This window comes from Eumetopias jubatus, unplaced genomic scaffold, assembly GCF_037043125.1.
Source record: "Eumetopias jubatus isolate StellerSeaLion01/CBP00866 unplaced genomic scaffold, mEumJub1_p1.0 scaffold_7, whole genome shotgun sequence".
Lineage (NCBI taxonomy): Eukaryota > Metazoa > Chordata > Mammalia > Carnivora > Otariidae > Eumetopias > Eumetopias jubatus.
The window spans coordinates 72,459,585-72,483,510 of NW_028274813.1; the positions used below are offsets into that span (position 1 = coordinate 72,459,585).

At 45.7% G+C, this 23,926-nt stretch overlaps 2 gene segments (V, D, J or C); one reads left to right on the forward strand and one right to left on the reverse strand.

Annotated features, from left to right (window-relative positions):
- Positions 1–516: 516 nt before the first annotated feature.
- Positions 517–22,495, forward strand: LOC114217828 (T cell receptor delta variable 3-like). The segment is given in 3 exon segments: positions 517–754; positions 995–1,062; positions 20,868–22,495. Coding segments are annotated over 3 exon segments (231 nt in total).
- LOC114217817 (T cell receptor delta constant-like) lies at positions 3,560–20,792 on the reverse strand. The segment is given in 6 exon segments: positions 3,560–4,535; positions 5,696–5,827; positions 6,192–6,257; positions 6,853–7,131; positions 20,534–20,664; positions 20,755–20,792. Coding segments are annotated over 5 exon segments (645 nt in total).
- Positions 22,496–23,926: the final 1,431 nt, after the last annotated feature.

The window sequence follows — 23,926 nt, forward strand, 5'->3', positions numbered from 1 at the left end:
AACACTAGCCCAGCAAGCTTGTGACCCACTTACAGCAGTCCCCCCGTGGAAGCTCTGCTTCGGGAGAGAATCTGCCAGCTGGAGCCCCACGCGGGCTGCAAAGGGCCTTCTGAGAGATAGAAAATCATGCTGTGTGACATGCAGGAAGCACTCTCAGGGGGCACGGTATGCCCCCCAAGCATCAGAGATAGAAGATTTCTAGCATCCAGGGCTGGGAGAGATTTTAGAATTGAACTTGTTCAACCCTCTTCCCTCCCTCTTTCCACGGAGGACTAAGAGATGAGCCGAATGGCATTTCTTGGGCACAAGTGCAGCTCTGCTAGGTGCTGGGTGACTGTGGCCTGGTGCCCAGTCTGCGGCCTGGGGATACAGGAAGGGCGGGAAGGCTCTTGTATAGCAATTGGATGTCTAGGCATGTGACATTGGGCTTGCAGGTTCTGTTTCTCGGTGTGTGCGTGTTTAAGTAATTCATTTTCTTTGTGTTTACAGAAGGATTCCTTCAAGATGGATTGAGGACCAAAAGAACAATAACAACATGAGTTTCTTGGGCGGAAGCAGTTGTCTGGGAGAGTTACAGCTCATTCAGTCACATGACCGTCAGGGCAGCCTGCCTGCTCGCATTGCCTCCCACCTCCTCCCTCAGAAGCTCTAAGATGGTCTCAGAGACCTCAGGAACCCCAGTTTAGTCTCCAGCTTCTGCCCTGATAGGAAGAGAAGATGATTTTTCTTGTGGGCTTTAGCCTTTTGCTTTTCTGTGAGTACACTCATTTGTGTACATTCCTCATGTCCTACCACCCCGTTTCCCTTTCTTTGACTTTAAACACTTGGCATGTTTCTCTCTACACTTGGTTTTCCAGTTATTCTCTGCCTTTGACTTTCATCTCTGTGTCCTCCTCTGGTCTCTGCCCATGGAGTTCCCTCTGGGTGGGCCTGTGTGGGACCCAGGACCTGTGGAGTGTGGGGCTTCACTATATTCTATTTCTTCTCTTCGCAGACAAGGGCGTGCTGTGCGACCAAGTGACCCAGAGGTCCCCGGACCAGACAGTGGCCAGTGGCAGTAAGGTGACGCTGTTCTGTACTTACTCCACCACACGATCAAACCCAGATTTATACTGGTACCGAATACGGCCAGATCACTCCTTTCAGTTTATCCTTTACAGGGATAACACTCAATCCAAAAACGCAGATTTTATTCAGGGTAGGTTTTCTGTGCTGCATCATCAGTCCTGGAGAACCTTCCACTTGGTGATCTCCCCGGTGCAGCCTGAAGACAGTGCCTCTTACTACTGTTCCATGGAGCCCCACAGTGAGGCAGATGCTCAGGAAATCTGAACATAAACCCCGGGCACAGCCTCCTCTAACTACCTCATAGGGCAGCTCACATCCCCAGACATGGGATCCTTCTTCCCAGTTGTTCTGTGTTCTGGCCTGGCCTTCAGAGGTGCCCTACAGAGTCTGCTGACTAATAAAAAGCCAGCTCCCCCTGGCTTCACATGGAGCAGAGCACCTCCCCGCTTCTGACTCAGTGGGCCCTGGGGGTGGCAGAGGGGGAGATGGATGTCTGAAGAATTCTCATCTTTGTGCCCCAGTGCCCAGCTCACTCACTCCTGACAGAGCCGGGTGGACATGTGCTGTGAGTCCTGTGAGGGTATCAGAATGGGGCAGGTGAAGGGCCAGGCTAGGGAGAGCTCATCAGGAGGGTCTTTATTTTAGTCTCCATCATTTATCCCTTATTGTGAATTGGTCTGTTTTCTTTTTAAGACTCAAAATTAGACACAGAGTTACTTCAAACATTTTTCACCGATTCACCTTTTTTCCTGCATCTTCTCGTACAGCCACCTTGTTTTTCCTGAATGCTCTTTGACACCACCATTTTACTTACTCTATTTGGAGAACCTTTTTCTTTCACTGGAAAGCACTGAGATACTCCCAGAAAGTTGTCTGTGATTCCCGGAACCCCAGCTTCAAAGTCCCTGAGTCTGGAGCTCAAGGTTGTCTCCAAGGAAGATAATCATCTCCAGGGGAAGCCACTTATGTGATGTCAAAACAGATACGCCCTAAGCCCTGGGAACGGGTCCCTCTTTCCTTCATTTCCATTGAACTCTCTGCCTTAAAACAATGTTTAGAGTTGTGAGTGGTAACCCGGAAGAGGGTAGAAGCCTTAGCACTAGAGCCCAGAGATGTGAGGGCTTTCATTCCCAAGGTCAGAGAGCTGGTTAATGACCGAGCCAAGGGGGGGTGCCGCACTTTTAGGGCTCTCCCTGGCAGCGGCGCCCCAGTAGGCTTTATCAGTAGGTGTTCTGGCAGGAGTTTACCTAGGCTTCAAAACAGGGGGGCAAAGAGCAGTCACTATAGAGAGGAACGTAGAGGACACCGGTGAGGGAGCCAAAGGCTGTGGGCAACTGACTCAGCCTTCGGGCGTCTCTGTTCTGCCCACGACTGAGGTGTGTGCAGCAATCTTCTCAGGGTTGTTGTGGGCTTAAGTGAGCTGCTGTATGTGAAAGCTCTGGAAAACTAGAATCCACAAGATGATGCACCCCCAGACCTGAAGACAGCCATAATCCACCCCCAATCTCTGGCGCCTGCCATTAATCATCTCTGGAGACTCTTTTTGGTGGAAGAAATTCGAGATCCTGTGATAAGCTAGGTTTTTTTTTTTTTTTTTTGCCACCGAAGTGGACCAGAGAGGGTGGTTCATTTATATGCTAAATACAGGACAATCCTAAAGTCCAGTCCGGCTGAAATCAAATCAACACCTTGTCCTTGTCTTGGGGGCGCAGTATGCTTTTGTAGAAGCAACTTTGGGCTGCCGCCCTTGATAATGTGGTTCTGTTCACCGTCCTGCCCTTGTCTCACTGAATGACTTTGGACAAGGTATATTACCTTTTCCGGGGGGCCTATTTTTTCCATCTGAAAAATCAGGATGTGATCTTTTTGTTCTTAGCCACTCACAGAAACATGCTGATGTTGCCCAAGGTAACAGATGGGAATGTTTTGGAAAGAGGTGTTCTTTACACATACGAGGTGCAGTTGTGCGGAGTCTTTTTAATGGTTTTTCCCTGGCTGGACCGGCTTATCCACCTGGATGGTCCTAAACCCACTGACTCAGAGTGCTGCTGAGTCTTTGCTTTGGGCTGTGAAGACATAACATGGTAGTCTGCAGATGGCTCTGGCAGGGGGAGTTAGTGAGGGTTGCTCTTTCCCTTGTGGCCTCATAAAACCACACTTGACACCCTATGTAGCGCCCTCGGTGCCGAGGAAACCACACTCCTAGGGCGCAGGGGCTCTGCTACCTGAGCGGGTGCACTTGGAAGAAGCTATAGCCTTGCTGAGATGGGAGTAGCAGAGCTCATCAGCCACAGAGGGGTCATTGCTGCGAAATAGCAGCCACAGCAGGAAACCCAGGCTAGGATCCCCAAGGCGGGACCCTGATGGCTTGGGGCTCAGGAAGCCGCAGCATGACCTGCAGGCTCAGTTTGGCTTCTGTCTGCCTAACAGAGGTTCACAGCACCCACTTTACCCCTGCGGTGATGTGTTATGAGTAAAGCTAGAGGCAAGGAACACTCAATGCACTTTAATAAATGCAACAGAGAACAGCACTGGGAAGGGCAGAAAACCATCAACAACACGGGGCAGGCAAGAATCATCATCCCCTGACCTCAAATTCCCCGTGCCCAGATTGGCAGGCAAAAAGATAATCTTTTTACAGCCAAAATCCGAGGGCTCCTGTTCCTCTTCCCTCCCTCCAGAAACATTTGCACAGTTTGTGGCTTGAGAGCAGGCCCACGTCTTACTCATCTTTGCACCCCCGGCACAGTACCTGGAACTTAGAGGGGGTCGATTCATGTTTGTTAAATTCACTAATAGAAAGAAGTGTATTTTCTCTGTATTTTACTCTGATCCTTGTTGATAGCTTGGAGAATATCTGGATGAGGTTTTAGAAACCCCACTGGCTGCATGAGGAGTCAAATGTAATTTTGTTTGTAAAGTACTAGGAAAAGCAGAAAGTGCTTTTGCGGCCGAGAATATGCCAGCTCAAGGCAAACCTAGGGCTGGGCTGAGCAGAGCCATCCATGTTAGGTAAGACCCTCTGCTCTCTGTCCCCCAGGGTCTATTTTCCTAGGGGACCATGGAGCTGGGAATCTTTTGGCTCCCACTTTCTACTTCTGAAGGCAAAGAAAGTCAAAGGAACAAAACACCTTTTTCAAAGTGTATCAGTTGTGGAAATGAAAAAGAAAATGAGTCCTATATCTCTTTATAAAGCAGCAAAAAGAGCAGTTAGGACCATAATGGTCAAAAAGTCCCCAGGTGGTCAAAAAGTCCCCAGGACTTTTGTCTTTCCACCAGGCTGGAAAATGAGCTGGGTTTGTTGCCTTTGAAGGAAAACTGGTTTGGGTAGCAGCCGTTTAAGCAAGGCTGGGATAGGTCAGCTTGAATCACCGAGTAGGCAGAAGCCTAGGAGACAGCTTCTCTGTAGGCTTTTGTGAAGACATAACGTGAGAGTCTCATAATGGAGCCTTCTCATGCCGGTCAGCCTGCAAGTGAAGGACAGTTGTCAGAGCGTCATAGATCACAGACCATCAGTGCTGGGAGGAATCATGGTCCTCGTGTCATCTGGGGCTGGCCAGCACTTGCCATGCTGTTATCATTGCAGATGTCACTTATCTATTGTGGCCTGTGTCCCTTCTGCACATGGCCATATTCAGCTAGTCAGTATTAGCTTATCAATGTTGGGGTAAGCCATGCAACCCATTTGCTGTCCTTAGTCATAGCTCCTTTGTTTTATGGATGCAAAAACTCAGGCCCAAAGAGATAGAGCAACCAGGCTAGGGTAGCCTAGTGTTAATGACAAGGTCAGGGTGAAAACCCACATCTTTTGACTCCTAGTGTAGGGCTCTTTTTAGATACCACACTGCCTGTGTCCTTGGGACTCCTGGAAACCAGTCACCCATTTGGAATTGACTGGACATGTTTTCAGGCTAGGCTGGATCAGTCCCACACTCGAAATCCAGAGTTGTCCCCAGATTAGGAGTTGGGACTGATGAGTTGTACTGGAGAAGGGGCTTTGTAGGCAAACGTAGGTCCCAGTTTGAACTTTGTGTCTGAGATTACCTGAAGAGGGAATGCAAGTAGCAGGCAAATAATGTCTCAGCTGCAACTTTGTATGCATCTTGAGGAGCTAGCAGTGGGTAGGTCACTGCAAATGGGGGTGTAGCTTCATCCCAAAGTTGGGCTGGTCTACACATTGGAGTCCTGTGATAAAGGAATGGGAGCTGGCATCCCTTTTGTCTAGGCTAAGGCAGGTTCTGGAAATTCTTTGGGTAAAGCTTTACTGATGGCCTTGCAAATAACCCATGGCCCCTTGGCCAGATAAACAAAATAGTAAATAAAGAAAACTATTTCTCCTTACTTAGCGCCACAATTTTTTTTAGCTCCTGTGTTGGAGATGGGGATTATTGGCTGGTATTACATTGTACTACATAATGCATTTTGAGTCTGGCTTGAAGTAAGAGGATAACAGGAGATGGGGTGTTATGCAGAGTACCTGAAGTGGCCCACCTTATTAAATCATATTATGTCTCTGTGTGTTTTTCCCTTCCCAAGCCTTCTTGGCTTCTTACATTCCTAAACTCCCTTTCTCCCTGTGTAGCATAGTTTGCATGGGGGCTAGGAATAAGAAGCAGCTAATTCTTACCTTAAAAGAAAAATAACTTGGCAGTCAAGAGAAAATTGACGGCCAGACTCTTGGCAAACACCATTCGGAGCCCCAGCACTGTGAGGGACAGCATGTTCACCTTCCGCGCTGTGAACTGTGAGCTGTGATGAACTGTGGTCGAACAAGAGTAAAGATGGTGGCTTTAGCAGGGGACTAAGTTTCCTTCCAGAAACTGGGCCCACAACACTGACAACCAGCTTCCTCCAAATCACCAGCATTGTGCCTGGTCCGCAAGCCCAGCTCGCTGCCAGACAGCCCTCCGGGACCCCAGGCTGCTGCTCACTCCCAGCCAGGCAAGCTTTGGACACCCTTGCTTGCAGCCAGGCAAGCTTTGCTGAGAGACTCAGAGGGAACCAACTGGGCTCAGGTATGGTTTTTGCTCTCTTTTGAAAGCTGGAGACTTTTGGCCCCCTCTGAGAATGACAGAGTTTGCTTTAACCCTCAGTTCTGAAGTCGACCCTTGGTTTCAACTAACCTTTGGGCCCATAGAGGCTCTCTGAAGTTTGCTCCATGTTTTCAGGTTCTGTTGGTTTTACGGTACCTAGAACAAACAGCAGTGGTCAGGGATTCACTGGCAACCAAGAGGCTCAAAGGATTTCAGGTTTTAAAAGTGGAGGAGACTCTAAGTAAGTAAACTGAGGACCAGGGGTATGACTTGGTTAAGGTCAGACAGCTATTCACATAGCCAACCTTCTTCCCATTCTGGATTTTTTTTTGGTTATACTGTGAGGGCCACATTCAGGTATGCCTCTAATTTGTAGGAAGAACTAGGGTTCTCAATCCTATGATAGGCCGGGCTGCCCTTTGTTTGGCATTCACACTGGATTAGACTGCACATGAATTTTTAACCCAAAGTCTAGTAGTAGGACAATCATTAATATGAAGAAGACAGTGGTTGGTGAAGAAGAGTTGCGGGGGGGGGGGGGAATGAAATAAGATGGGCTTTATCTCAGATTCCAGCCCAGGGATGCAGTGTTCAATTCCAAATCAATGGTGGGCCATAGTTGGGCCTCAGTCTTGTTTCCAGCATGATACCGTATTAAGAGTGATCTGTCAAGAGTTTACATCTCCAACTTCCCTTTCCCTCAACTCTTCTTCCCTACAATTCCAGCCCCTTGAAGCTAGATATGATCTACCTGAAGATTTTTTCTTCGATTCAAAATCAGTGGAGCGCACGATTTCATTGTTGTGTTGGACTGAACAGGTCACTGAATTTGAATCTCCATACCGACCAAGCTTGACAGCACTGTATTTCCCACTGGGAGAGATGACGATAGCAGGCTCAAATTCTTCTAGTTTCTTGGATGATTCAAGATTTATGTTTATATTCTTAGGGTAGAAATCCTTCACCAGACAAGCAACAGTCGACCCATTTTTCATGGTGAAAACGGATGGTTTGACAGGAGGCTGGCTTCCTGTAAATAAAATCAATTTATTTTGAAAGATGATTATCTACAAGTGTGGGAATTAAACAATGGTGGTTACCTCAATTCTGTTGGGCCAAATGTTATAATCCAGACTTTCCTGCATCCTGTGTGTGACCTGGGCTTCTTAGCACCCCCATGAAGGGGTGGCCAAGGGAAGTAGAAATGAAAGGCAGTCTGTTTGGATTCTAGTTAGGAGCTGCTAAGTGACGTGGCTGAAGCAGGGATGGAAAAGAACAACTACAAATAAGTTTCTAGATCGTCTAAGTTTCAATTATCTATATTTTATTAATCAATCCTCTGGACAACCACAGTCAGGCTGAGTAGCTTTATCAGCTGGTTTATTTTAAATGCATCAGCCTTTGGAGTGAGAGCAGGGTGGGTGCTTGTTCTTGGCATTGTGTCAATCAAAAAATCAGATCTGAGAAGGACTACATGAGTGGTTCAAATACTCTGAGGATGGTAGTGTTGGGGTCATCCCCATTTTACAGACTAGAAAGGATAACCACTGAAGTTAAGGGGTACATCTCTCTGCCTTTAGGTGAATACTTATTCTTTTGTAAGGGACTCTCCTGCAGTTTCTTTTGAGTCTTTAATCAGAAATAACAACTATCATTCCCAGGAAGTCCTTATAGACATAAAACCAGTTTAAACCCAGATCTTGTTTAATTCTAAGTGAAGCTATGGAATGTTGGTTTCAAGAATTGGATCTCCCCCTGGCTTCCTCTGCATTCATGCTTCACCCTGAGCTCTACCATCTACCTGCCACTCTGTACCTGCATCTTCTTCTTTCCTTGAAACTGGAAGTTTTAAAGCTTTGAGGGAGGCAGTAATGATTCTTTCCCATCATGACTTATTCAAGTTTCTGAATTATGATAAATTTTGGCAATGGAGACTTGAATTCTTAGTCTATCTTTAAATAACTGGGTTTTTGAAAAAAATTTTATTTATTTATTTGAGAGAGAGAGAGAGAGAGAGAGCCCAATTTACTTGTTGTGCAAGCACATGAGAGGGGGAGGGGCAGGAGAAGCAGACTCCCATTGGGCAGGGAGCCTGATGCAGGACTTGATCCCAGGACCCCCGAGATCCTGACCTGAGCTGAAGGCAGATGCTTAACCGATTGAGCCACCCAGGAGCCCCGATCTTCAAATAACTGTTAAAAAAGCGGGGCGGGGGGAGGCGAAAATGCCTGAAATCAGGAGAGACAACCAATCTCTGATGGTGCTCTGGATTTATTTCCAATCACAAGCTTAACTGCTGATTTTCCATATTAATTTCTTGTGTGAATATAGCTCTTATATTTAAAACTTCAGTGAGTTTTGGGGCCCCTGAGTGGCTCAGTCCGTTAAGCGACCGACTCTTGATTTCAGCCCAGGTCATGATCTTGTGGTGGTGAGATTGAGCCCTGCCTCAGGCTCCACACTTAGTACAGAGTCTGCTTAAAATTCTTTCCCTCTCCATCTTGCCCCCCTTCCCCTCTACCGCTCGCACTCTCTCTCTCTCAAACAAAACAAATCAAATCAAATCAAATCAAAACAAAACAAAACAAAAAAAACTTAGGTGAGTTTTAAAACTTGTGATATCAAATTAAGAATGTTTTGCATTCCAGTGTACTTTTGCTTACTATGATCTACAATCAAGACATAAGGTAATGCTAAATAAAAAGTCTTGGTAATGAGGGAGTAAATGCAATGATTTTTCTAATGTTCTGTCCTGACTTTGGATCTGGGCTTTGCTGTGAAGCTCATGGCAGTCGAGCTATAACCAAATTAATTCGTTGTGTCTGGTTGAGACGGAGTGTTTGCCTGTCTGGAAGTTCCTGCTGATCACCATTTTGTAAGTGGACCATGGCCAATCATGGCTTTCCTAGGGAATCAGCTGTTCCGAGAAACCCCCTCATCACTAGCATCGATTCTCTACTTCATTCTCTGCCCGGAAGCTCAGCTGAAAGACTGGATTCTGTTTCAGGCACTCAGGGCAAGGCACTCCTTCCTAAGAACCTGGTTCCTTCCACTTTAGGCTTTAGCTCGAGACAAGAGGGTGGCTGGGGATTTTTTCAGGGGGCTCTCCTAGAACCTACTTTCAACCTATGTGAGAAAACCTTCTTTGTTTTGCTTTCCAGCAAAGCCACTGATAACAGACACTGATAACTCTCGCAGTAACGGCTTGAAAAACCACACGTTCTGCTCTTTCACCTGCCTTCAGACTTGTGACATTTCTTGCTCACTCTACTGACCTTGGTCTCATGTATTCTGGTTGATTTTCAAGAGAGTTATGTGGTACAGCGAAAGGAAACTAGCCCATTAAAAAATAAACAACAAAACAAAACAAAATAATCCTATCTCCTTGGTTACCTAAGAGTTTGACCCAATCCTAGTCTGATTTACTTGGATAATTAAGGCTTGCTTAGGATTTTAAGGCAGTTGTCAATGTTCACTCTGGGCTAGAGACCTGGTTTGAATAATTTGAACAATGTAATATAGCTGACAAGATAAATGTCTGCAGAAGGTAATACACTTGTGAGACTGAGCTCTTAATCTGTTAGCATTTCAGATAACTCATAATGCATTCATTCGGTAAAATGTTTTTCGCAGACCCTCTTTCTCATTGAATACCTATCTATTGAAAACAGTTGTTTGAAAGTAAAGTGTTTTATCTAATCCATTCTTTGGTATCATGGTAACCAAAGAAAAGGTTATCTGACTGAATTGAACCTTAAAAAAAAAAAACCAGAATGCATTTTATATCATTGCCATATCTATTTTATATTTAACTTAAACCAGATTTGAAGTTGGGTAAAATTTGCACTATTGTAGTACAAAATTTAAAGATTTAATTGTTTATTTTTTGCAAATTTCCAGTCTTTCTTCTTGGCCCACCAATATAATTACATTTCAACGTGGGTTGCAGAGGGCTATTTGTTTGAACAATTGCTGTTTTTTTTTCAGACTTTCTCTTTTTATGGGTACTGATCCAATGCTAAGGTTATGTGCTGGTCAGCAATACCAGAAGTATATACCTTTCCTGAACAGTCTTTCTTAAGTTATACACGTGGAAATCATCTATGTTTTAGATTCGCATAGAGAGTCCTACTGGCTCCCTAAGAACTGTACCATCTGTAACAAATGTCACTCACAATTTCAAGGCTCTCGGACAATAGGAGATTTAACTTGAACACTGAAATACAAGTTTGCTCTACCTGATTACTCCGACCTGGTTAACCACCCCTCTCCTTTGAATCCAAACTACAGGACATTTGTTTGCAGGTTGCAATGAGGCATGTACACTAGTCAGCCTAGCCAAAGAGATGGGTAAGAATGAAACAGTCTTCTGGAGATTTTGGGCCAAGGCATCCCTGCATATCCCTGACCCTGCTCATATGCTCTGACAATTACTATAATTTTTCTGGTTTTCTTGGCTGCCCTGAAGATTTCAGAAATAAGTGGGGGCTATAGTTTCCCCCCGCCTTTTTTTTAAAGTAGGCTCCACACCCGGTGTGGAACCCAAAGCAGGGCTTGAACTCACGACCCTGAGATCAAGAACTGAGCTGAGATTAAGAGTTGGATGTTTGACTGTCCGAGCCACCCAGGTGCCCCAGGGCTATAGTTTTAATATACACTTTTTAAAAAACAAAACTAGTTACAGAGCTACTTAAGTGACTCAGCCTGGTGACTTTTCTGGGGCCTACCCCCACATCTGGGCTGCTCTATCTAGTTCTCCCTTCCCAAGTAATGCAAACTGGATGGCAGCCCCAGGCCCAGGACTCAGTTTATCCTTAGAAATATAAGGGAAAAAAGTCAACTCACGTGGCTCCACGACGAGTCTGGTGCCAGCTCCAAAAAACATCTGTCGAGTATCCCAGGAGCACATCGCAACACTGCCTCACAAGTAACCGGCCTGGGGCTGACCCTGGGGCCTGCGCTAGAACATCTGTGCCCTGCCTCCCCTGCCCGGGTCCCAGCCTGGAGACCCCACAACTCAGAGCACTACAAAGCTGCCCTTGATGAGATCAAGGGGCACAGAGTCTCAGTTCCCTTTGAAGCTAATAATAGTTTGCTGGATGAGGTTGTGAGCACAAAATCCCAGCCAGGAGGCACTAGGATAGGGAACAGGGCTGACATAGAGGGAGAGAGGAAGGTGACAGGTGACTGGTAGCTGCCTTCAAGATGGAAAATTTAATTCCCAGTTCATTGGGAGGCCTCTCCAAGAAGAACACGATAGCTTGGGAACAGGGATGGGGCACTGACTGGAGACATTTCTTATAATGAGTGTCAGGCTGAAGAGGGTTTAGACACAGGTCTTGTTCTCATATTCTGGTTCCTTCTCTTGGGTCACAAATTCTGCTTTTTTGATTGGAAATGTAATTTCTTCCCCATCACTCAGACCGAGTCTCACAATAATAAGGAATCTGTCTCCTAATTCCCTGAGCCCAGGGAGAGGCTTTCTAAGGATCTGAGGGTTGAACAAGAAGTTGGCAGCCGACAGGGAGCCCAATGGTGCTGTGGGTCACGGATGCGGGTCAGAGAAGCTGGTGCTTGCTTTGAACTGTTTATTTTCGTTTTATAATTTCTCCTGTCTCGGGATCCAGATACAAGCTTCAGGAGGATATAGTAATCATGTGCAATAGAATTTAAAGACCATATGGATTACTCTGTCTCATCGCCAGAAATCAAGAGTCTAAGGCTAGAGCCAAAGGGAATGACGGTTGTATAGGGCCATTATTTGCTGTCAAAACTTTAAGGATTGAAGGCTTGACTTGAAATTCTCACTTTCCCTACCTGAGCTTCACATATTGATATTACACTCCATCATGGAGAGAAAACTAAAGACGTAAGTGGAGTATCACTGGAGAGCACGGGTCAGTGTCCCAGCAGCTGGGCTAAGCATCACTTTCATCTCTTTCCTTCTTCTCTAAGGCTCCCAAAGGCGTAGCCTCAGAGATTTGATTCTAACACTGCAGATAATTCTGAATTTCAAGTGGAAATGATTTAAAGGGAAAATGAAACACAATACTTTGTGCTCAGATGCAATTTGCCCAACATCGATCAGACTGCAATCAGCTACGACACGATTGTTTCCCTCCTTCTTTCTAGTCTCTCCCCTCTCAGAGACAACTCACCAAATACCACTATTTCCCTGGAAGCAACAGGCAATCAAGAACCCCTATAAAGTTATGTTTCCTTCTGAGAGGCAGACACCATGTTGACACTACCAGCTGGTTTCAGGACTGTCGACCTTGCTTTCATGTACATTTCCCCATTTCTTTATTTCCTCTGAAATAAAATTTAACCATGTAAGGGTAATGTCTGCATTTTGAAAAGCTTCTGAAAGATTACTGTTCTCTGGACTCGTCCCAGTGACTGACTATTGGCAGCTGTGCAACATCAACCCTGGATTTCCAAGCCCTGGAACAGATTACCAGTGGACGATATCCCTAGGAGAGCACCATTACTTCTCTATTGTCCTGAAGTTGGTGGCTGTGATTCTACATTGGATTCTACAGGTTCCTTAACCCTACATCCAGAGTAGGGTCTTCGGATTCAGGGCTAACAGAAGAGGTGAGCACATTTAACTGCTTTTGGCCGACCCAGACTAGGAGGGGGCCTTGGGGATCATTTAGTCTGAGCCAGGCACAATGACTTATAGCAAGTTCTCAGCAAAAAGACACAAGGGAAGATTGGCTTTTGTCATCTGAGGGAGAGAAGACTATCTTGATCTAACTCCTTCTTTAATAATATTTTTCTTCTTTTTAACCGTCCCTCTTCTTACACCATGGCCATGACTCTCTGTCTTCATAAACAGTGGAAGACTCTCCTCACCTAGAGCTTGCCTTTTCCCTGGTCCCAATCCCTGACTGAGGAAGGGAACAAAAGGCTGACTAAGGGCTTTATTTGGGCCGTTGTAGAAGGCTTGTCGCTACAAATCTTCAGAACAGGGTTTCTATGCATACACAGACTATTTTCCTAAGGGAAACCTAATGAATTTGTCCTCGGATTTTACCTTGACTCTCTGCAACAACAAAACAATGGGTTTCCAGTTTGGAACCTCCTGACTTCCCAAGAAGCTCTATTCATTCAGGACTAGGCTACAACAAGTCCAAAGGAATATATGCCCTGAAGTAACATGCATAAGTAACATGGAACATGGTTCCACGATGAGTTGAGTCCCTCTTCCAAAGACAAGTTGTGCTTCATTACACCACCTCAGGCATCATTACAAAAAACCTCGCTACCTATTTGCCCTCTGTGCGGTCCATCTGTGTGGAAGGGGTGGGTGGAGCAGAATGAGTGTAGCTGGAGACATAAAACTCTGCAACGGTGTCTGAGATCTGAGCATTATATTTTGGCAGCTTGTTTGATATGTGTTATCTTCTGAGCGTTGGCATTTAGGAAAGTCCCTGGGTTTTCTGCTTTTACCTCCGCAACCTGCCATCACTTACCCCCCGATCTTGCTTCAGGGTCACATTTTCACAGAAAGAAAGGTATCATTTTGGCTTTGCCCAGAATTGACAAATGGCTACTATTAGTGGAAACATAACTATGAGGTTCAAGTCAATCATAAAGGACTATGCCTCAGTTAGAGGTGGAAGAACATGATGGTTGGAGCAAGAGCCACTGATGCAAAAGATTGGAACCTACCCAAAGGGTCATAATAATCATAGATGCCTACCATTTGTATAAGTACTTTGCTACTTACAAATGTCTTGTGTTTATACTATCTCAGCAAACATTACTGTAACAAACTCCATGAGGTGAGATGATTAGATCCTTCTTACGGATGAAATCCCTGAAGCTAAGTATGGTTAAGATAGTGAGTGGCTGTGCTGGGCCTTACTCCCAGGTCTCCAGACTCTAGTTTCCATGCATTGAACCAGAGTAATAGATGATAGGACTGGAAGGAGCCTCAACAGTCACTTGTCAAAACCTTTGTGATGACACAGTATTAATTAATGGACGCATAGGGACAGTTTGGACTCCTTTTCCAGTACCTTTAAAAAAATCAAATCACAGAGGTGCGCCTGGGTGGCTCAGTTGGTTAAGCATCTGCCTTCAGCTCAGGTCATGATCCCAGGTCTCAGATCCCACTGATCCCTGCTCAGTGGGGAGCCTGCTTCTCCTTTTGCCCCTACCCCTACTTGAGCGAGCGCACGCGCGTGCTCTCTCTCTCTCTCTGTCTGTCTCTCAAATAAGTAATAAAACCTTAAAAAAAATCAAATCACAGAATTCTTACTGGGTCATAAGACACTCACAGCATTGGACTTCCTTGGTTTCCTACTAAATCTTCCCTAAGAATTGGTCTGGATGATAATCAGAATCATCGTGTGCTAAAGCTGGAAGACACCTTAGAAATCACTTGGCTTACCTAGAGGGAAACTAAAGTTCAGTGAAGTCAAGTCAGAGAGCTAGTCAGTCAAAGATAAGGACTGGAGCTTGGTCTTTGAAATCTTGGTCTGACATGCTCATCATCACACCTCTCATTTACTAGATGTATTTAGTACAGGTCTGGTTATGACCTGGATCTGTAAATGGTGAATGCACAGGTGGTATGTTGGTTATCTAAAGTTAGTCAGGTGGAGGGAAGACAACACATATTCTCCAGGAAAGATAGTGGGTCAAGAGGACCACTGCAGCACATACCTCATTCTGGACCTTATCAGAGACTCAGTCCCTGTTCCTCAAACCATCCCTTGTTAAATTACATGCTGGCTAGATCTTTTCAAGTGTTTCCCAAGCTGGTGACTTTGGAAAATATTTAACAAAGATAATTGCTAAAAATAGTGGTCATAAGAAGGAAAAATGAGTCACTTACGTGGTTCCACCTCCAGATTGGTTCCTTTGCCAAAGATCAGTGGATCAGTTGTGCTGGAGAATGCACAGCTGTTAGACCTCATCTAAAAACTGCCTTGCTTTCTTTTTCTGGCAACCTTGGCACCAGTTGCCAAGTCATGTGATAGATATTGGATGGTATTTGTGTCTCATCTGGACTAACCTCTTTGTTCTTCAGTCTTGGGGGCTATCCTTCAGGACCAAAGCAGGAGGTGATTCCTGTGTCAAATAGAAATCTGAACCTTGGGGGCGCCCGGGTGGCTCAGTTGTTAAGCGTCTGCCTTCGGCTCAGGTCATGATCCCGGGGTCCTGGGATCGAGCCCCGCATTGGGCTCCCTGCTCTTTGGGAGGCCTGCTTCTCCCTCTCCCACTCCCCCTGCTTGTGTTCCCTCTCTCGCTGTGTCTCTCTCTGTCAATAAATAAATAAAATCTAAAAAAAAAAAGAAATCTGAACCTTTGACTTGTTACAGTCTGAATTTGTGCTCTGAATGAGAGAGACTGGAAAAGAGTTTCTTAGTATGAGCAGGAGAGAAGAAAGGTGGAACGTTGGTCATAGAGTAGCGGTTCTCAGCCTTTGGGTTACGCTTAAGTAGGGCAAAGATCTAGTGAGTTATGTACCTCACTCATTCCTCATTTTAGGGGAATTCCATTTCATATCCAGTCAGAGCTTTGCATCATTGTCAAGCATTGTGCAACAGCTAGACTTCTTAGTATAAAATAGAATTAGAATCTTCAGTGCATTTAAATAACATATTCATGAATATCACATTGTAGCAAGCTTTCATGATCTACTCACACTTAAAAGTGACAGTTAAATTAGCCTCTGTCATATGCAAAAATCAGAGTCTATAAGATTGCCCGTGTCACTTATAAAAACCAGGGAGAGAATATACGTTTTCTGATCCATTACAGCCCATAAAGGACTGAAGATGATACTTTGAGAATCACTAAAATGGAAAGTGAGTCTCAGTTCTGGTGAAGTAGAAAGATGTCAGAAGACCTGAAATCTAACTGGACTCTGTTCCTCACTGAGTATATAATCTTAGCCAATTTCAGGAAGCCTCGTTTGCCTCTTTTATAAAATGAGGGTAGTATCTTCTGTATTGGGGGTTCCTAAGATGAAATGATAGGGTGTATATAAAGCACTCTGTAAACTAGAAAGCCTTGGTGGAATGATTGGAATGTTCGTTAATGTTAGACTCAGAGAAAACACATTTTACTTGAAGCAAGGGGTGTAATTTCCCTAAGCACAGAGCTTCCCAGGGGTAGGATGGTAAGGAAAGGTCACTAAGAGAAAATAGGATCCTATTTCTTTGGAATTTAAGAGGAGAGTGCTCACTTCTTAGGGCTGTGGGTGAGGCCAGGAATCCATGTTTCTGTCTGCCCTGGTTTTTTCTTGGGGTCAGGTGTGACCTCCATTCCCTTCTCCAGTCTTCCCTTTCCAGTCCCCACACTGGAGTCCTTATGGTGGCCCATGAGCTGCCTCGTCCCCAGGCCTATTACCAACCTGACCTCTTTTTCAAATTCTCTTCCCATCACTTCCGCTTTCCTCCAGCCACACGGGCCTCCTCACTCTCCTTCACACGCTCCAGGCAGCATTGCCTTCCCCCGGCCTGGAGGTGCTCTTCCTCCAGATATCTGCGCATGGCTCACTCGGTCACCCCCTCAGGTCTTTGCTCAAATGTCACCTTTCCAGTGAGGCCTTCTGTGTGATTCCTCTGTTAAAAACTGCACACTGCTCCCTCCTCTCGTCTTCTGCATTCCCTTTCCTGCTTTATTTTCCTTCACGGGGCTTATTACCACCTAAAATACTATGTATTTTATTTATTTATTTGGATTACTATCTGTCTTTTGCCATTAGAGTGAAAGCTCCAATAAGGCATCAATTTTTGTCTGCTTTGTTCATGCTGATCACTCAGCAGTGAGAAGAGTGCCCAGCAGACAGGGACGGGGACTTGTCACAAGTTGGGGAGTTAGGACTTGGCTTTGCCTCTGCAGGTTCCCAGTTGGCTTTTATTTCTGTTTCCCTTTGCCTTACGCCACAACTGATTATCCTTTCACGCATTCATTCATTCATTCAACAGACATGTATTTAGTGCCTTCACTGTATTTGTGGATACAGTGAGGAACAACTCAAAGTCTTTGCCCTTACGGAGTAAAAGAGACAGATGATCAATGAGCATCCGAAAGTTTCGGTTGGAGATGAGGGCATAGAAATAAAGCAGGGGTAAGGGGACTATAGGGGGTGATTGGAGAAGGTGTCACTAGAAGTCACATTGAGTAAAGACCTGGAGAAGGAGAGGGAGAGAGCTTTGTGAATCCCTGGGGAGGGGATTAAAATAGGGGAGAAGATAGTACTGGGCCAAAGGCCCTGTAGGGCACAGGCTCCACTCTGAAACTGGTGGTTGCCAGAGGGGAGGGGTGGGGGAGGGGCAACATGGGGGAAGGGGAGCAGGAGATACAGGCTTCCAGTTACAGGCTTCCAGTTACGGAATGAATAAGCGCTAGCATAGGATAAAGGCACAGTAGAGGGAATATAGTCATTGGTATTTTAATAGTGTTGTATAGGAACAGATGGTAGCTACGCTTGTGGTGAGCATAGCATGACGTATAAACTTGTTGAATCACTATGTTGTACACCTGAAACTAATGTAACATTGTGTGTTGGCTACACTCAAATTAAAACAAAACAAAACAAAACACTCTGTTCTGGGAGATGCTCATCGTGAGTGAGAGGGAATGCCAAAGACAGGAATGAAAAGGTTATCTCTTGGAATTTTAGAAACACATTGATGATCCTGGGATTTTCTGGACTCCTTTTTCTCAGGATGATCATCTGAGCATTATTTAGATCTTTCTGAGTATCGCGACCCTCGAGTCCAGGGGTGTAGTGTGAGGAATGGGCCTTGCCCGGAGAACACCTCTTTGGGTAACTGAAATCTAGTTGTTTGAGCTGCAAATGGAAGCTAGGTTACTCTTTGGGTAACTGGTTTTGGTATGGCGGTGAGAGGAGCGCTTCCTTGGTGAAGGACTATGGTGGAGATGGTGGTTGGAAGGGAAACAGCCTAACGGTGGCTTCAGACTCTGCCGGCAGCCTGGAAAGGAGCCCAGTAGAGGAGGAGGGGGAGGCTGGGCCATTGCAAGAAAGGCCTCCACGTGTGCCTCAATCAAACTGCAGTCTCCACAGAAAAGGAAAGTTCTTGAGTGCACAGATGCTGGAATCAGACAGATGATACACATTTTGACTTTGCTAAGCTCTGTGGTCTTGGAGAACCCGCCCTCCATCTGTAGACAGACAGGTCATAGTTCCACATGGTCATTGTGAGAAGTGCATAAAATGACATTCATTAATAAAGTGCCTCATCCAGTGGCCTGATACACAGTAGACACCCAGAAAGTGGTAGTTGATATAGTGATGACATATAATAATATATATTATTCTAAGTGTATCTCACGATCCACTTTCATGAAGATGCTCCTGATGCCCGTGCTTCTTTTCTAAGCTCCTATCATTGTCATGGTCAGTAGCACACATTTACATTGTGGATCTTTATTCCATGCTCTTTTGTCCTGTTCTCTGGTTCTGTTTTATGAATTTAAGTGGCATCCCCTGGTTTTCTCTATCCAGACGGCTAAAAGGTTGATGGATTTGGGGCTGTGGGTTTGTGGGCACAAAGCTAACAAATGGAGACTAGGGAAATCAGTCACTAACTTCACAGGGAATGTGGATAAATTATTATTTTAGTGAGAAATTTTAAAGCCAGTGAGGTGTAAGGGCAAGGGCCTGAACTAGTTGAATCTTCAAAATTTTGCTATGATTTTTTTCTTTTCTTTTTTTAACTCTGAATTTCTCTGCTCTATGTTAACACAGCTTTGGATCTCTAGCTCTTTCCGGAGGCAAAGCCCTACCCCACTTTTCCCCATAGTGTGTGCAGTCTGGGAATGGCCGGCCGGCACTCCTTCCCTTTTTGTTTTTTTTTTTTAAGATTTATTTATTTATTTTTAGAGAAAGAGAGGAGAGTGAGAGAGAGTGTGAGAGCATGTGAGCGGGGGGAGGGGCCGATGGAGAAAGAATCCTGAAGTAGACTCTGCGCTGAGTGCACAGCCCGACACGGGTCTGGATTCCAGGACCTTGAGATCATGACCTGAGCTGAAATCAAGAGTTGGCTGCTTAACCAGCTTAGCCACCCAGGCGCCCGTTGCACTCCTTATTTTCCCTCCTTCAGTGGTATGCCTCTTGCACATCATCTACCCAGGCATTCTCTGAGGGGAGCCCACCCCATCACATTCTCCCTCTGCACCTCTCTGGAACCTACTTTTACTTGGAAAACACAAGCTGAATGCCAAGCACCAGGCCAGAGTGTGCTGTCTATTGTCTAGTAGCCCCCTCAGCAGGTTTGGGTCCACTGACCCCACTCTTAGACCTCCCTATGATCTTTGGAATGTGGTTTTGTATTTGTTTTTTACATTTGCTGGCTTAATATTAATATCCACTATCTAACTGGAAGCTACTGCCAAACAGAGACTGCCTTTTTTTTTTTTTTTTTTAAAGCAAGACACGGTTGGATTCAAATGTCACTTAAATGATGCCTTCTGTGTTGAGTGCAATCCTTTGGCAACTTTAGCATTGATTCTTTTATAACAGTTAATTAGTGAGTGGCACCAGATCCTCTTAGTGAGGGAGACGAACACCATGAGTCCTTAGGGAATTGCTCCTTCCTGTGTCCTATAGGCTTTAAAGCATTTCTTAGTTGGAAGCATTACACATTCACTTTGTTCTGCTTGGAATCTGGTCTCACTGGGAACCAGAATGTTCCCACTTCCTCACGAGTAACCTAGCTTCCATTTGCAGCTCAGACAATTAGAAGCAGATGTCTGGTTCCTTTTTTTCTGAAGAAAAATGTAGCAACACCAGTGAGCACCCTCTGGCCTTACCCTCTATGGTCAGCTCTCTCTCTCAGCCTAAAGTAGGCCAGCATTATTTATATCTGGAGAACTTTGATAGAATCACAAACTCAGATCGACCCTTTTCCTGATTAGTTCTCTCCTTGGGGAGTTAAGCCAATGACTCTGGTCTCTACCGCCTGACCTGAATCCCACAGATTAGGCAGAATTTTCTCAGTTTCTTCAGAGCTGTGTGGTTCTTTCACAGCCTGGGTTCTTTTTTTTTTTTTTTTTTGAGATTTTATTTATTTATTTGAGCGAGAGAGAGAGGGAGAGCGAGCACGAGTCCAGGGCAGAGGCAGAGGGCGAGGGAGAAGCAGACTCCTCCACTGAGCAGGGAGCTTGATGTGGGACTCGATCTCAGGACCTTGAGATCATGACCTGAGCCGAAGGCAGAGGCTTCACCGACTGAGCCACCCCGGTGCCCCCAGACTCTATTTTTTTTTAAACCGACAAACCTCCTCCCAACTCCTATCGAGGGGACTGACCATAGTTCACATCTTCCTTACGGTCCTCCTTGACACTATTTTGGTGCTATTACTACCCATCACATATCCTGATATTTCTGCCCCCTTAAATGGAGGAGCCTCTAAAATCAAAAAGCAGACAAATGAGTTACTTACGTGCTTCCACGGTCAGGCGAGTCCCTTTTCCAAAGAAGAGCTTGCTGTAACACAGCAACTGAGGCCATTCCAAAAACCTCAGCAGCCCTCCTTGGGAGCTCCTCTTCTTATCAGCTTTAGGACTGGAGGGTCTTTAGGGCTTAGCTCTTAGAAAGATGGCCCTCAGTGCTTATTCAACTGGTTTATGACGATTTAATCAATTGCCGGTGGGGTGGGCTTGCTTTGGGGAGGCTGTTGACTGAGGAGAAGGTAGGAGCATGTATTCCTACAGTGAACATTTCTAGTATAGTATGTTTCATGATGTTCTCTGAATTGTTGCTTTCTCTTGTTTTAGATTGTTCTTACTCCCAGACCCACCCCTAACTCTCAGTCTTGGAAAACCGGCATTGTCAAGAAGATGCATCTTGGATTCATGACTGTTCCAGGGTCAAGGCCTTCACATCCCCCAGTACTGCTTTAGACACAGACAGCGTTTGGCATAACAAGGGGTGACGGGGTGGTGTGAAGCCCTGATGAGGTGCCGGGATTTACGGTACAGTCGGCATCAGAATGAACAACTACGGCTTGCGATTGCCTAAAAACAAATCAGTCTCTCGTCGCATTTGTCTTCCCAAACTGCAAAGCCAAGCACTCAGGCAAATCTCTCTAGGGACTTGGATTCAGAAATTCCGTGTGAGATGGCTCATATAACTCTTGCCATAGAATCAACATGAACCAGGACAATAATAGTTTCTAAAGAGGCACCTTTTTGTACTCTCCACATGTGGCTGTAGGAACATGTTGAAACGCCAGTTTCATCTGAGGGAGTGAGAGGCCAGCAGCTGGGGGTCACTTCTCCGGGTCCAGTCAACTTCCTGGTGTCCTTCCGGAGTCCCTGAGCAAAGAGGGGTGGCTTCCTGCAGTGTTCATCCCCTGAGGTTTGGCAGCCGGGCTGAGGGTTTCCCGGGGAAACGCTCTGCAGTTTTTGTGCGGGTCCCTGTGGCTTTTGTAGCACTGTGGGTATCCCCCCAAACACAGTGCTACAGAGCTTTACACAAACCTCCCCTGGTTTCACTCTGTGTGGCCTCTGAGCACCACTGGGGCCTGATGTTTTCTCCAAGTCAAGCTCTGGCAAGCTGAAAGGGCTTTGGCTGCTAGGGCAGGGGAGGCTTGCCCAGTTGCTTCTGTCTAAGGCTTTTCTGCCTTGTTGGCCGGATCGGCCCTGGAGTTTGCGACTAGAATGGTCATTCAGAAGTCATCACATCCGTTCCCATCTGTGCTTTCTGGCCAGTGTCCTCTCAGATGGTTTCCCATAGAGGAGTTTGTTAGATTTCTGTATGTCTCAAGTGGATTCTACATGCTGTGGGTTGGGCAGAAAATGTCTGTGGTCAGTGAAATTTCTCCTGTGACCCGCTAAGCCTCTGATTCACCTCTGCCTGCCCCACTTTACACCTGAATAGTGTTATACAGTTTACAAAGGGCTGTCATATAAATTTAAAATTTCATCCTCTCCGTTGACTCCCTGGTTGCTAAATCCAGGGCCAGTAGCCCATATGGTGCTTTGTGTGATGTCGAAAAGGCAACTGTGCTGGGCAAATGCAGAGGCACCCCCTCGGGTTCAAGCTTGGCAAACAGATGGTACCTTTGTGTGCTTTATAAAAGCTGTCTCTTTCTTCAGCTGATGCAGCTCCGCACCGGGGCCTTGGCTTGGCTGGCAGAGTGCGAGCTGAATTTTAGCCCTGCTGGTCCCCTCAGCTGAGCACCCTTGCATAAGGCATGGCCCTTGCAGCAAGACACGGCGACTCTGGCCCAGTTCAGTAGATGCTTGTTATTTGTATTCTTATCTGACCTCTAGTTTTTGACAAGTAATTCCCTTTTCGAACACTCCTCTGGGGCCCTCCATACACTGGTCCCGGTTTGCCTGTGAGTTCTGTGTCTATCACTGTGAAAACAAAGTGACATTATTAAATGATAACCATTTAAGGAGAGTGTGTATTTTACTGCTTTTGCTATCAAAAGGGACCAAGATTTTAAAAAAGGTTTATCTTCACACTCTCTTTAGAAGATCTTATGCAAATCCACGGCTTGATTAAGTCATCACAGTTTTACTTATAACCTTCATGACAACTCCTTCCCACCCTCCATACAGCTGCATTCCTGTCCCATAAATTCCAAGCAACTGCATTTCCATATACAGAGTCTAACATTCTTTTGTGGAAGAAAAAAAAAACAAAGCCAAACAACGCCCCCCCCCAAAAAAAAAACCAAAGAGCAAATAGGAAAAAAGAAAAGAAATGTTATGCTCTCAGTATTAATGTAATGGGATGGCTTTGGACAGAAAGCAAGGAAATGTGGGTCTCATGGGGAGGGCCAGAGGAGAACAAGGAATTGCAACCTGAACTCTCTCTCTCTTTTTTTAAAGATTTTATTTATTTATTTGAGCGAGAGAGAATGAGAGATAGAGAGCACGAGAGGGAAGAGGGTCAGAGGGAGAAGCAGACTCCCCGCTGAGCGGGGAGCCCGATGTGGGACTCGATCCCGGGACTCCAGGATCATGACCTGAGCCGAAGGCAGTCGCTTAACCAACTGAGCCACCCAGGCACCCTGCAACCTGAACTCTTGAGTAGAACTGGTTTTAGGTGCTAAGGTTTGAAATGGCAGGAGGTGGGTGGTTACTGTGCTGGATCACGAATTAAGGTGCTGGTTAACCTGCGTGAGACTCACTGACCCCTTCCTAGTGCTGGTATAAAGCTTTCCCAAGCAGCCATTAGAAACTGGTTTGAATAGAACTAGTTATAGGAAACAAAAAGTTGGGGATGAAAAAGCAGCTGAACTCTGGAGTAATGCGAAAGCTTAAACCAGGCAAACTTATGGTACCGGGGCAGTGAATTTTACAATCCCCTGGCCGTGGCAGAGAGATCTGGGGTGATGAATCCTGATGAGAACGTGCCTGTTGTGGCTTCCTAACTCTTCACTCCCTCCCAGCAACGGAAGTGTGTGCCCAGGTACTTTGCCCATGACTTTGCAAGGCCTACTTACAAGCAGAGTATACACCCCACTCTATTGACTTTGGGGCTTGGTCGTGCTTGGACTGATTGAACATGGGTGGAAGTGAGAGTGTGTGAGTCCAAGCTGGAGCTCCAAGAGACATCCCGTCATAGATTTTCACCAATACTTTTAAACCTCTTTCTTCTGTGATGAGAGGAGTGTGCCCCAGCCCGGGTCCTAGAATGAAGACATGCAGAGAAGACTTGAATCCGGGCCACATCTTGAAGCCAAGTCCCGCTGGACTGCAGAACACTGAGCAAAAGCAATGTATGTTTGTTGTTGGAAGCCACCAGCAATTCGGGATTGTTACAGATCATAATCACAGCGGAAATAGCTACTTAATACAGATGCTAAGCCTTGGGGGGA